This window comes from Chenopodium quinoa, unplaced genomic scaffold (assembly GCF_001683475.1).
Source record: "Chenopodium quinoa cultivar QQ74 unplaced genomic scaffold, ASM168347v1, whole genome shotgun sequence".
NCBI classification, from domain to species: Eukaryota; Viridiplantae; Streptophyta; class Magnoliopsida; order Caryophyllales; family Amaranthaceae; genus Chenopodium; species Chenopodium quinoa.
In genome coordinates, this window is record NW_018742726.1 from 2,435,553 (window position 1) to 2,450,335 (window position 14,783).

The window sequence follows — 14,783 nt, forward strand, 5'->3', positions numbered from 1 at the left end:
CAAGCTAGCTAGATTGGCCTAATCTCCTACCAAAGATCTATTTTTATAACTAAGACAATCACCTAAGCATATCAATCAACATTATGAGCACAAACAGACCAAAAAACAAAGTCCCCTAGGCTAGGTATTCCCTGTTTTCATAGTCGTTCTAGCCTAATGATCAATTTGAGGCAACCCCTTAACTTCATCTTTCGATCTTTCACTAAGGGTACCTATATGATGTTTAATGATGGCTAATCACACATAGAAAATACTTTAATTAAATATTCATGAATTCAACCATCAATAAATGAAGATATAAAGGGGATTGAAATGAGATGAAACGATGGTTATACTAGTATTAATTACACTGATCAACGCGTGATTTTGTCATGCATTCCTAAATTAATACTATTTTAGGAAGTATTTTAAATGCTTATCTAACACCCCGGACGTTCGCTAGCAAGATTCTAATTCAAAATACTAATATAAAACACTTAGCTAAAACGTGATATTAGGTAAAACGTGATAGATTGATCAATATCAGACATTACCAATTTATCATAAACTTTCCCTATATTTCACTTTGACCCCTCGAAACTTCGCTTTCCCTAAAAAGATTTTGAAGCTTTGGCGCCAAAGAACATGGCTTCGGCCAAAGCAACCAGCAGTAACAGGTCCCCTCTCAAATCCCGATTATACTAATTTTAGGGTTTTCGATGTATTGCTCTTTCGTAATTTTTCAATTTCATACTACTTTGCATCGTCTGATTTCACCTTCAATCTCTTGCGCAATTTCAATTTTCCATAAACCTAGGGACAATTTTCGCTGCTAATTGTTTCAGTCCGAAAGAATTAGAATGGCAGAATTTCGATTAGGAAGAGAGAGATTACAACATGCTGGGAAATTAATCAATAATTGTTGATTTGATTTAGTTAGGGTAAGAGAAAGATATCATATGACCAAAAATTAGAAATGTATGAATTTCATCACCCAATTAAAGAGTTCGAGGAAATTTAGTTAAAATTGTGTATTGTCGATTGGCAATTTGGCATGTTGCATTGGAATTGCTATGACTTATAGTATGATATTGATGTAAAGTGACATATTATGTTGTATTGAAGTTATAGACAGTAATTTGGGTTAGATAGAGAGAAAATTTAGGTTACCAATTCATACAAAAAATATTGAAACGAGCTCGACATTTCTAGCTTAATTGTATAACAAGCATAAAACTTGATAATTTGAGCTGTAATTATCAACTCTGAAATAATTACTCTAGTTATGAATGACAATAACCAATGTCCGCTAGTACTTTTAGACCTCATGTTGGTATAAATTGTATTAACATGGGATCTAAAAGTACCAATAGTCTTGTTTGTATGTTTAGACTCCAAAAGAAGTACAAACTAGTAAATGATCCTTAGTTCTTTAAAATGAAATCTTCTCTTGATCCCTGCAATGTTGGCAAGTTTATTTATCTGTGCCATAAGCTACTTACTTGAGATTTGTTGAAAATTTTAAAATATTTCATATATAAGCATATCCTGATTGCATTCATGCCTAAGCTTTCCTGCTGTTAGACTGTTAGTGTTAGTGTAATTAAATGGTTTTTGTGGTAATCGTTTCACTTTCCACATGATGGAATATAGCTGTTGATTTTTATGTTCATGCTTCTTGTTTTTAATGGTGAGTAGGGCCATTTTATTATGTTTCATCATCTTTGGGAGAGTGTTCGGAATAAAGCTTCATGCTCCTATATTAAATTTGTCATTTGCTTTGCTTTCATTAAGATTCAAGTTCCTGTAATACAATGACTCCATGGAATTTGATCATGATATGAAATTGATTGAGACTTTCTGTATTTGTAAGTTTCTTTTCTCCACGAGAAGTGAACTTAATGGCTGCAATCCACATCTCTGTCACTGAATTACTGTGGCTGGTTGAAATTTAGTGACTGTAAGTTTTTTAAGATATAGTCTAGGTTCTGAAAGCCAATTTTATCTCTAAAGGTCCATCACTCGGATTGCATGTCCTTTTCCAGTGTTGGAGAAATACTGCAGGACTGGTTCTGTTGGGAAGATAGGAAGATCTAGTTGGACTGTTGGAGAATTAATGGAATACGAAGTATACTGTTAGTGTTGCCTCCACCATATGGAGTGTAAAAGGATCTTGGTTGTAAGAACTGATGGCCAAGAGGAAATTGGAAAAGGAAGAGGCGTGGTAGCATGGTGGGGCAGATTGTATAGATTAATACTATATAAGCTGAAAGAAATTGATATAATTCACATAATGAAAAGAAAAGGCACCTCCTTGAAAACAAATGCTTTCTGGAAAGGCTCTAATTGTTGTAATAATAGTCCTTGAGGAGACCTGCATTTTCACTATGCTCTCTTGGGATCTGTTAAAATTTGGCTTGTCTTGCCTAAAGTTTTCCAGTAGCTAGATTTGCAATGAAGTTTTGGGGTTGAGGATGGTGAATGCATAATAAATCAGTTTTGATCTATATTTTATTAATGTATATCCTATTTTTTCTTGTAAACAACTTATACTCATGGATTACTTATTTTATTTTTCATAAATTTCATTGGTTACTTGATGCTTCTCCAAACCTTGTTCATGTACCTCTATTTTAGTCTTCATATTAATCTTAGTTACATTTTGGGACAACTTTCTTTACCCCTGTAATTTGGGATTTGAACTTTGAAACCCCTGAGATTTTTGTTCTGTTCCTTGGTCAAATTATCAACTTCTAAGTACTAGCTGCATGTCGCATTCTGTGTTCACCAATTTTGAAACATTTGAGCCTACTTACAATTGAGTCAAATATTCATATATTGTGCCCACTTGGTGTTTTATACTTTGTATATTTCTTTGACATTTCTGCATACCTGTATGTAAACAGTGAGAGTATAGATATGCTTAAGGCTCAAATTCTATAGTTTAGGAATTCTGTACAAATCTTATAAAATGTAACTGTCTTTAATAATGGTTAAAAGTTATTGATTTTGCTGTTAAAGTGTGACAATCTAATCTAATGTAAGCTTCATCTAGATCCGATTGTCAATGAACAACTTATCGCAGAAGGATTTTTGATAATGCTGATACTACTGATCTATATTCAATAGCCACTTATTATAAAAAAACATTGTTTGTTAGTGATTAATGTAATTTCATCTACATGTGCTTTCTGTTGTTCTGTTTGTTTTACAGGAGCTGAATTTATCAGCACATTGGCAAACGACTGTAGTTCAGATGTATTTAATTTTCCCCAGAAAGTCTACTGCTGCTTCTCTATAATTGTTCATGGAATCCTGCAGTGTTGTCTCCCTCATCCAGGTATCTAACAAATCTTGAAAAAATATATTCCTGTTGAAATTAGATATTCTGGCGTGTGTTGTGGTTATTGCATTTACATGTGTTAAAATTATTTACCTATGTAAATATGGAATCATAATTTATCATGATTTACATAAATCCATAAAGTCATCAGAATTGGTTGGTTAGTTTGTAATGAAATCATCACATATAAGTCATTACCATAAAAGCGCAAAAAAGTTGAATATGCATTTCCATTTCTGAATAGTGTTTAAGACAGGAAATGGACATGGGTCCATACATCTGGCACGCCACAAAATTTTTCTTGAAAGTGCATTTTCTTTCTTTGTAAATCAAACCATTAATTACGATGTAAAGCGTGGAGTTGGTGGGGGTGTGGGGGTTTAAGCTCCCCTTGATACACACCTTTAGAGATAGTAAAAATCATCACATTCTTCCCTAATACCTATTCCTTTTTTACTCCCTTTAGGCTTTAGCCCATCTCCTAGTGAGAGGACACTAATTGAATGAAAACTTGATACACACACCAAAAAAACAAACTCTTTTGACGCAGTAGTAGTAGTTTGCTTGTTTTCCAACCCGAGCCACCAATTCAAGGTTCATTTTGTTGTGGTCACTAGACGTTGTCTGATGGGGGGAGAAGGGGTTGAGTAAGGGACTTTGCTTGGCTTGATGTCCTGTTGTTTCCATGCTCTGCTGGAGACTGGATTGCAGCCTTGGCAAACTTTGCCTCCTCACTCTTACCCCACAAAACTTGGTAGAGTCCCGCTATGATCAATATTGCCCCTAGGATCCTGCCAACATATTTTTCAATCATTGTCAGTTAGATTACTCATCCAATTTAAAATTAAAACTCTATCCAATATTGTCTAACCAAAATGACTAATTGATATGCCACAAACCTTATGGAATACTACCTAACTTAGCTGCAAAATGGGTCATGCAAGTAGGTCATACTTAATTGCATGATTGATGAGTGCTCTGTTTTTTTTTTTCCTTTCTAATTTCATCCCTTTTCCTTTTCCTTAATTTAATCTCTCCTTTTTTGTGGGGTGGAGTGTTAATATTGATTAGAGTTGCCTAGGATAGTGAAAGTTGAGATAGATAGTTTGTGGGTGGGGGAGAAAGATATAGTAATACAAGAAGAAAGTTTAGTACTGACCCTCCCAAGTAGAATTGCTCTCCCAAAGCAATGGAAGCCATAATAGCGACAACCAAAGTTTGAACAGGTTGATAAACTGCTACAAATACTGGGCCTCCCCTATCAATACACCATATTTGTACAGCGAAAGCGATCCCTGATGCTACCACTCCCTGCAAATGTATTGAATTAGTTAGCAAATTTTTTAAGTGAACATAACATTTCACAATAATATCTCATTTCAATTATTATTAGTTGCACCCTTGTAAAGTCATTAACTGGCATTTCATGATTAACTTAAACTTCAGTTTACTGAAAGTGAAAAAAAGTAAAGTAGCCAGAGCACCTAACCTAACAAACTTTAGCGAAAGTGATTTGTGCTTATGTACATGGTACGTGAACGATGTGCCAATTTCTATATTTACCTGTTAACTATGGTCTCTTTATCCGGGTTTGAACCTAATGGACATTCTTGGTAAGGACTCAAACATGTAATCTCTCCCTCATTTCTTCAAAAATCCAGGGTGATCCAAATAGCCAAGTAGGAGTTTTGAAACCTCAATAAAAATAAGATTTGGGTGGTGTAGATGTGCGGTATTGTACTTCCTTCGTTCACTTTTAGTTACATTTAAAAATTTACACTTTTTTCAAAGTTTAACATTTGACCCACCTTTGTTAATTTATATGATGGGTAAAACGTAGTCATATGAGTTGTTGTTAGATTCGTCTCAATTTATATTTTTACAATATCAAATTTTTATTTTTTTCATTCATGTATAAGGATATAAAGGGTTGAAATTATGCATTGACAAGTGTGAAAGTCAAAATGTTACAACTAAAAATGAATGGAGAAATGATATAAAATAAATGTGAAGATACCTCTTAAATAATTACATTGATCTTTCAAAACCTCCCGGTGTCGTCATTTGTTAATCTTCTAGTTGCTTTTGAGGTTCCAAAGAGTTGCAAATTACATGCTTAACTCTTTAAGAGAACATTGTATATTCATATATGCTTGTATGGCTGTATTTTGTACTTGTACTATATAAATTTAGTGAGCTATTAGTCCTACGAGTTGTGGATTCCACATGGGTTGGGGTACCTATGATTATTGAGTGGGGAAATAGTTAAAATGTTACTTTACTGACCAACCTTATTCTGCCTTTTTTCAACTAATTGGCTAGACTTAATCTTACAAATCTCCCCCATTGTTCAGCTCATTACTTCATATGAGGTGATACATCAACTGAAAACTACTATACATGGGAGGCTATTGAATGTATGTGCCCCCTCTTATTTATCTAGAACCACTTCATAAGTTCTCCAATAGTTTAACTGTTTAAGTAATCTAGCGAGTTACTGAGTTAAAATATCTCGATGATTGGTGCATCTTTTAAAGGTTGCACCATAAGGATGATGATGGTATAATGATCGCAGCATACACTCTTATCAATAAACTGCCTTAAACTCTTGGATGTTCTTAATTTTATTACTAATCACATGGTCATTGAACGAGCTAAAAAAAAAAAAGAAAAAGAAAAAACGCATGCATGAACAATTGAACACAAAAGGTTATGTTAAGGGTGTTATGATGGTGCCTAATTTCTAATTTGTTGCCCAGCCAATGTAAGATTGTGAGAGGAAAAATTTTCTGTAACAACTATTTGTCACATGAACTTGACGTTATTGTATAGTACTGTATAATATGCTTATATGCATAATAATTAATATGGGTATTATTGGACTTAGATTTTGAGTTGCTTACCGCATACATGATAGTGAAGAGTTCACTACCCGAATGGAACTTCCAAGCTTCAAAGTCCCTCTCAAAGATGGCAGCAATAACCATAAATTGTATCAACCCAAAGAAGCAAGTGTAGGAGGTGACAGAGAGCCGTGCTGGGTACTTCTTCAGAACAGGTGCCTGCAAGACTAGCCAACCAGACCATGACAGGCAATGTCCAATTAGGAAGATGCATCCCAAGGTCCAACTCTTGCCATTGGCATCTCCTAATGAGAGAAGCACCGGCGTCGTATCGTGGAGTTCTTTGTTGGGGGAGTATATCACTGGACCTTGGTATAATGTAATAATTGTGGCCCCTGCTACACAGCATGCTGTTCCTAGCACCTTCGCTATACCATCCTTTCTGTCTAGTCTCACCTTCTCTATCCTGCAGAATTTACAACCAAGCTTTTCAATACCACCGTCCTGCTGTGATTGTCTCTTTTTAAAATAAAAAATAAAATAAAACCATTCTTTAAAAAAATACATTTATTAGTATTATTATACGTCCAGTTCATGTCCTTATTCTCTATTATTAGTTATTTGTTAGGATTATTTTATTTTATTTGGGATATAAATGCTCAATCGTGTGTAAACTGCACTGATTACTTAGATGTGACAGTTCTCTTTGGAACAAGCCTAGAAAGACCTTATGTCACACCTAATGAGATAGAGGGGAGTAATTGTTTTTAGGTACCTTTTCTTTTAACAATATTATCTGAAGTATGTTCTTGTATAAATTTTGACATTTTTCTTGTGAGATTTACGTTGATGGTGTATGCTCTTTATGTTTTGCGTAAAACACGTGCATGTTTAATGACTTTAATCTGATGTGCAGTTTGATTGTGAATAGCGCTTTAAGAGATGGACAGGCTGACCTGAGAAGTGCAGCCATGAGGAAGGTGAGAGCAGGGACAGAATTCTGAACAGCCGAGGCGAAAGTGGGCGATGTATTGTCCAAACCCAGCAAATAGAATCCTTGGTTTGCTGTTATTCTGTGAAAAGGTACGTACATAAGATAATTCATTAATTATTTTACATGTCACTGCGCTAAATTGTTATAATTGGAAGTGTGTGATCGTCTTGTATATGAATCATACCCAACTAGTGCCAGAAGGAAGAACTGAACTAAGAATGAAAAAGTAATGGCAGGCCTCTCCTTCCTGATAGCAAAACAAGACAGTTAGTAGCGCTTCATGTAGGTTAAGGCCAAATACAGACCCAAAAAAAACACATGTGAAATGTAAGAAGAAATGAGTGATCATTGTTCAAGGACATACTTTTCGAGAAAATAGGCGAAAGGAAGGAGGAGAAGCAAAGCGATGACATTCCTATACACAGGGAAGACAAGCTTGCTTACTCCCATGTTAAGGGCAGCTCTAGAGACCACATGAAAACCGGCATACCCAAACTGCAACGCCAGCATAGCTGCATGCAGCTGGAACTTTTCGGGGATCGAACACCACATCCTCTTAGAGTGAGCAGCACCACTATCCGCCATTTTTACTAAAACTATAAAGCAGTAGTTTCAGAATATGATGGGAGTAAGAAGAGAGGGAAGGATAGAGATGTTGAGATTTTTGGACCAAAGTTGTGGAGTATAAATATAAGAATACAAGGGAGTGATTGGGTCCCTATATAGTATAACTTCATGGCCCACAATGTAGGGCCATAAAAGATGTTATACTACTAATTAAAAATGAGGCTTCCAAATGAATTTGGTTGTTTTCCATATATATCCTTGTTGCTAGACTTTTTCTAATTTTCTCTCTTGATGTATTGCTAAGCTGAAAAGACAGTCTCTAATTGCTATAAGGAACAAGGTTCTGTTTGGAGGCATGCGAATAATCATGGGTAATAGAGGAGTAGGGAAAAAGGGAGAAAGCCAGAAAAGAGAGAGAGAGAGAGAGGTGATTGTCTATGAATTGAAGCCGCCATTGATAGATAGAATAAGATAGCATGCACGCACGAGGGGTGGTGGGTTACTCCCATGCGTGCCTTCTTCCTTAGTACCCCACCATCACCCTCCCACAGTCCCACCCTCCTCTCTCATACTGTCATACACTTGTATTGACTTAATAAATATTACTTTAATCTCTTTATTAACTTTAATAAATACATGAATTAATACAAACAATATTGACTATTTTAAACAATTATACTTTTCCCATCACGAATGCGTTATCATCAATACAAGTAAATTATAATATGGTTTGGTCATAGGTTTTGTAGATGTGATGAACAACACTGTTCTCTAGTATTAACATTTTTTAAGTTGTAAAATTATACCAGTACTTCACAGTATTTATTGCAGTCTTATCTGTGATTTAGAAGAATGAAGAGAATGTTTTATTTTATAGGAAAATTTTCTACAATTTCAGATAGTATACGTGAGCTTTACTTATACTATTATAAGACTATTTTATAGTTATTCAATGGCTTATTAATTCCTCCGTATCAATAATTTTTTTTTTTTTTTATTACATCTTATAATACTCGCTGCGAGTATTTCATAATATTATGCATCTTATTATAATATAAGATAGAGTAAAAACTTTTGTTTAAGAGTATAAGTAAATTCTTATACATGTACATATAAACTCTTATACATCATACGATAGTATAAGAAAATTTAGAAGTGAAATCTACTTTATTTTAAGAAGGTAACAAAATTTTAAAATATTCCATAAACATTTGGGAACTTTGGGCTACACTTAGTCTTGTGCTACCTGCTTATATATTTAGATACGCGACTGCTTGTAGGTGGAAGTTGGATTTGCTTCACTGTGAAACAGATGAACATGACTACTTTATGATATGATCTTTATGATATGACCTTTATTACTTGACCATAAGAGTGATATTCGGGATCATTGTGTCTAAGATGAGCATTTGAAGCTTTATAAAATTGTGATTAAGGAACCTCGAGTTATAAATTTTGTTTCATGTCAGGGATCACGGAGTAATATGTAGTTGATCTCTAGAGGCTTAGAACAATGTGAAAAAGAGTGTTTATGACGGTTTGAGTGGTGTTGATGAAGCACGGGTAATTATGAAAGTTCAATGGTGGCGAGCATAAGGTGGTACTATGATCAAAAATTGTAGTGTCACGTATCAGAATACTTAAAATTGATGTGGCAGTATTAGATGATAATGCAATAGGACATGTGGTCACTGTGGTGTTGGGAGAGTGGAAGGGAATGCTTGAAATTAGGGTTTTTGTCTTTGATTAATTTCTATACTTATAATTGATCTAATTAGACACATATACATTTATCAATGCCTAGTCAAACAAGCCAAGTAAATTAGTCTAACCAGGCCAATTTCTTATGAAAATATATGTATGAGAATTCTGGATTATTGTGATAACATCATATGGATATACAGAGTTATACATCACAGATATGAGTTTCTTGAATTGAAGGGTCCACTTTAATGGTATTTAGATTTAGTTATTGGCTTGCATTGATAAAACTGATGGATGAGTAATGGCACTTATGAGAGATTAGACATCTAGAGAAAATTCTTATGTAAAGGTCTTCAAGGTCAGCAAAATTAAAAGAATACTTAAGAGTTTTTGGAAGGTTTGGAATATTGGATGTATTAGAGAATAAGAGGTAGAATGAAGAAGTACCGGATTAAGCTTATAGGATTATATTTGACTTGGCTAAAACCAACGATGGACATGACCGTTTATTGGAATTAGTTAAGGGTTTGAATTCAGACAGTCGATTTAATGTATGTGCTTTGTTTTTTATTCTTTGTGTGGGATTCTTTTTCTCATGTTTGTACCTTTTTTTATCGGAAGTCTCTTTTAAATTTAAGTAAGTTTTTCTAAATGTATTTGCCTTTATCTAAATCTAAAATTATTTTTTAGTCTTGAAAGTTTTTGGTATTTTTTTTTTTTTTTTAACCGAAAGAAAAATGATTTCATTAATGAAAGATAGTCAAATGACACTTATAAACAAATTCCTAGAAACTTTAGAATACCAACACAAGTACAAATCACCTTATAATTAGTTACATCGCAGATTCGATCAACGATAGCCTTAATAAAAAAAAAAAAAAAAACTTCATCCGAAGCCATACAATCTGTGAGTTAGCACTAATTCGGTTTGAGATCCACTGATGAATAGTTGTTTGAATGAAAATACTCATATGGTCTTCTAGATACTTCTGGATATTATAAAATCCTAAATCTTCAATTTTCGGCAGACAAACAAAAAAAGAAATTAATTCTAATAGAAGAACCACCATCTTAAAGATGGGATCCATTTATTGAAATCGATTATAATGGTTTTTGGGGCTTACCACCAATAAAAACACCGGTGGAAGCTCCTACAAAGATTCACAAAGGAGACCAGAAGAAAAGAGATGAAAGAGACAGAGACAGAGATAAAAGGAGAAGAGTGAAGGAAAACCTTCAAAAATGCAGAAAAAATCTAGCAATAGAGGCTAGAAAAACTCTCCTAATGAAGAAACCCTAGAGGGAACCAGAAAGGAGAAAACCTTGAAAGATCTTATTTGAATTTATCTTAACCTTTTTTAGCAGAAGTATAAACAACAAAGCCATGTGTATGCTTCTTTGTAGACCTATTGTATTAGGTGTGCTTATCATTATAGGTGGGAGTTTGATGTTGTGTTATTATTAGTATTGTTATGTTTTTGTTTGCTTTTCTGGTTATTGAAAAACTAGTACTCATAATTATATCTCCTCTTGACAACTTATTATGGAATTATCTTCAAACTATGTGTGTGTAATATCTGGGGTTTTCATGAATAAACCATCTCTATCGTAGTTTCTTGTGTTACTTGTATGTTATGGTTGTGTACTTTTGGACCACCTCAAACCAACCCTAGGAGCTCCCTCGTCGACTCAAACCACATCTTAGCAAGAGTTACAATGAAATTATGTCTAGCTGTGTTATAGAAAATTTATTACAATGAAATTATGTCAAGCGTTAACAAAATTTGAAAGTTGAAACTAAGAAATGCTTGAATTAACGGAAACTAAAACTTAAGGTACCAAAAAAAAAAAAAAAAAAAAAAAAAAAAAAAAAAAAGAATATAAATAATTAAGTGCCAAACTTGAATCTCAGCAAACTTATTCAATTTGGAAAACTTTATACTTTAATTTTGGTGTTTAGAGAGCTATAAAGGGCGAATGATGAGAATCGATCTCAAAATCACCTGGAACTAGGAGGGAAACTTTATCAAATTTTATACTTTAATAATATACCATCCATCATAAAAGCAAACTCCTTTCGGCCGTACATGTACTGCTTTGCTTATATAGTTATATACAATACTATGCCATTATTAACTCTTAATTGTCCGTTGCATCCCTCATTATTAGGTCAAATGACATAATCAGTTTCAGTCTAAAAGTGTTATGAATATTCATATCTGCTGACTAGCAATAGTGAGATGAAAAAATGCAGCTAAGAACATGTGTGTAGCAATGTACCAATGGTGCTCCTTTTTCTGTCTCTTTTTTTTTTTTTTTTTTTACACTAATTAAGTGAGATTTGAGAATCTTTTTTCTTATTTGTGCTCATACAAAAGATTTTGGAGTTATATTATGGAAAGAGCAAAGAAAATACTCCGTAGTTTATACTTTTGATGCAAACATCTTGTTTATATAAGGAAAAATTCCCATTCCTTTAACCTTTTCTTAAATTCTCACTTTAAGTGAATCCCAATACAGACCTAGTGTCTACTGAAGAATGAAGATGCCGTTGAGTGAGCCTCATCATGACACTCTGCACAGTTAAACAGTTAGTAACAGTTTTTTTAAAACTGTATAAAATAAATCATATGCTAAAGATTGTTCAATCAAGCACAAATTTTGTAGTTAAATACTACTGGGTAGGAGAAAGAAAAGATTCTTATACAAATACTCCCTCCATTTCAAAATAGTCGTCACATTTTATCCAATAATTGTTGGTTGGTGGTGAATTTGTTGTCGCTAGCAGTAATCAAATTATTAAAGTAGGAATTTTCATTATTATGAAACAAGCAAAAAAGTGTTACATTTTTTTAAGAATGTATGGGATATGCAATTTTCAAAAAGACCTTTTAAAATAGTTGGCATTTTTTTTTCATTTTTCATCACTTAATTAAGTAGTTGCATATTAGAAAATTCATTCATAAACCATTATTATTTTATATGATATAAAATGTGATAATTTCTTTCACACATTCAAAATAAACACATCCAAAATAATACTCGTAGTCTCGTACTAAGTATACGAGATTATTAATTCAAAACAACAGTAATACTTTGCTAGTGAGATTTTTTCAGGAATTCAGGAGATAGGGTCCACTCATCTGATCTTTTAATCCCAAATTTGCAAAATAAGACTACTTTTAACTGGTATAGCACCATGGTGTTGAAAAGAAGAAAAGTAGCCAACAAGAAGAATCCAACTTTACCACCAGACATTCAAAATCATAAATCTAACATAATCTTTTTTGTATAACTACCCACAGATTATAATCAATATGATCAAAGGTCATTAATTTTCTTTTTAACGCCTTCTTAAGATTGATTATTAGTCCTCTTCTTAAGGAAAACTTAATAGAGGTGCTTCCACTAATGTTTCCTCACTTAGCAGGTGTTCCCTTATTGTGGGTTATGCTCTGCTATCATCACCTCTACTTTAAGAGACATACTGACCCCTCTTCCTCTCCCTTTGACACCATCATCATCACTGTAAATTTCAACTTCTTTCTTTACATATTTTAATATCAACATCATGTTTATTTTTAATTTAAATATATTAAAATGGATAAAGGCTGCACTAACCAAGTAAAATATATTTCTTAATCTGACAACCCAAGCTTTATTATGTGTATGCCACAAAGCTTTTTTTTATTTTATTTTATTTTTTATTGGAATATATTGGTGTTTCATCTAAAGGTGTCAAAAACTAATCCGACCCTATTAAATTTGACCAAACTCGAGACCCAAATCATAATTCAACTTGCATGGGCATAATAATTTTAGTGTGACCCAAATCGAACTACACCTGACCCAGTGTTCAAAATTGACATCTCTAGTTGCATTAAACATGTCATAAGGGTAAAGTAGACATTTTCAGTATGTTAATGTATAAATACTAGAAGGGTGACCCGGCCTGCATGAACCGGTCGGACACCACCCTGACCAATACAGGTTGTGAAATTGATTACCCATCTGCACAACTTCCTCCTCTTTTGGGTTACATAATTAAGTACATGGCTCACAGCTATAGCTGATTTAGTTTTGCACGAGAGGATCTCTTCTATGGTCAAATTTGTATGAAATATTGACTCCTATTTTGGAGATTAGGACTATTCAGGATCCGACCTGTTTTTGGTCGGGTCAAACTGTAGCATTGCTATAATTTCTAGGGGCAGTTATGTTGTGTTAAGATCCTGGCATGTATACCTTATGCTCATTTTGATCCTATGCTTGCTTCTATTGTTAGTCACCCTCTCAATCTCTCATCAAGTCATCACATGCTATCAATTTCTGTTTTCAAGTGTTCAAGAAATGTGATTGATTGTAATTACCAAGTGTCCTTTGTTCTATCAGAAATTTTCATGTAATTTAAGTCATGATCTCATGAAGAGTATTATACTCATATGATGACTTGAAATTTTATTTATGTGGGACTTGACTATGTTTTATCGTATTTAGGCAAACGTTGTTTTAAGGATATCTTATGCATACCGAGTCATATAGAGTGTTATATTACTTGTGTCCATCATGTGGCGTACTATTAAGTAATGTAGGAATTGATTAGGGAGAATTATTTTTATATTTTTCTTTTTTGGATAATTCGTGCAAAATCATCCATGATCTCGAGTTTTATTTCCTTAAAAAAAATCATCTATTTCTATAATTTTTACTCTTTACATATAATCGCTTAAACCTCTGAAAACTTTACAATCTGCCATCCGTTGTGTTTGGACCTAGCAAATTACCTTCCCCTAGTGCTTCAAGTGACAATTATGCCCTCAGTAGTGGAACATAAGTATGAGTAAAACATGAGATATTAGGCGTGGAAAGATTATTACTTTCAAATGTAATGGATAGTTTACCACAAATCTGAAACTGATGTGCATAAATACCTGTAACTTTCAAGCTCAATGGTGACCCTTTGCATTCATTTTTAGGAAGCTTTTTCATGAAGTTGACAGTACTTTTGTTTTTTGTTTTTTTTTTTTATCGACTTTAATGCTAACCTCCCTTTTTTTTACGAGTTTAAAAAATCCTAATTTTATCGTGCAAGGTGTGAAAGGGCGGGATATTCATCCATTGATAACAAATATTTTTTTTCCTTTTGTCCTCTTATCTTCCTTGTTTCTCTTTATGCCTTTTTTCTTTGATTTACCAAATCTTGATGGTGTTGTGCAAATTGAAGGGGAAAATGTATCTTGTACTAGGACACACTATTTCCCACCTTAAATAAAGGATATACTGCCCCTCGTGAGAAATATCAGAATAGCAAGTATAGTATCTACAAAGAGGCTCGTACCTTGGACATGGTATG

General features: G+C 33.6%; 1 protein-coding gene across 1 annotated transcript; it reads right to left on the reverse strand.

Moving 5' to 3' along the window:
• Nucleotides 1-3,522: 3,522 nt before the first annotated feature.
• On the reverse strand, nt 3,523-7,842 carry LOC110723309 (protein WALLS ARE THIN 1-like). Its single transcript, XM_021902659.1, has 6 exons — nt 7,524-7,842; nt 7,344-7,406; nt 7,122-7,238; nt 6,226-6,631; nt 4,482-4,633; nt 3,523-4,113 (listed from the first exon to the last, which is right to left on the reverse strand). The coding sequence occupies exons 1-6, from the start codon at nt 7,742-7,744 to the stop codon at nt 3,936-3,938; spliced, it is 1,137 nt and encodes a 378-aa protein (XP_021758351.1). The 5' UTR covers nt 7,745-7,842; the 3' UTR covers nt 3,523-3,935.
• Between the last annotated feature and the right edge of the window lie 6,941 nt (nt 7,843-14,783).

What these genes read in the sequence shown, in the direction of transcription:
- LOC110723309 (XM_021902659.1), bottom strand. Translation starts at nt 7,744, where the DNA reads ATGGCGGATAGTGGTGCTGCTCACTCTAAGAGGATGTGGTGTTCGATC. An exon ending in TTCCTTCTGGCACTAGTTGG is followed by an intron (nt 7,239 to 7,343) that starts GTATGATTCATA and finishes ACCTTTTCACAG; the next exon opens with AATAACAGCAAACCAAGGAT. An exon ending in TCTTCACTATCATGTATGCG is followed by an intron (nt 4,634 to 6,225) that starts GTAAGCAACTCA and finishes ATACATTTGCAG; the next exon opens with GGAGTGGTAGCATCAGGGAT.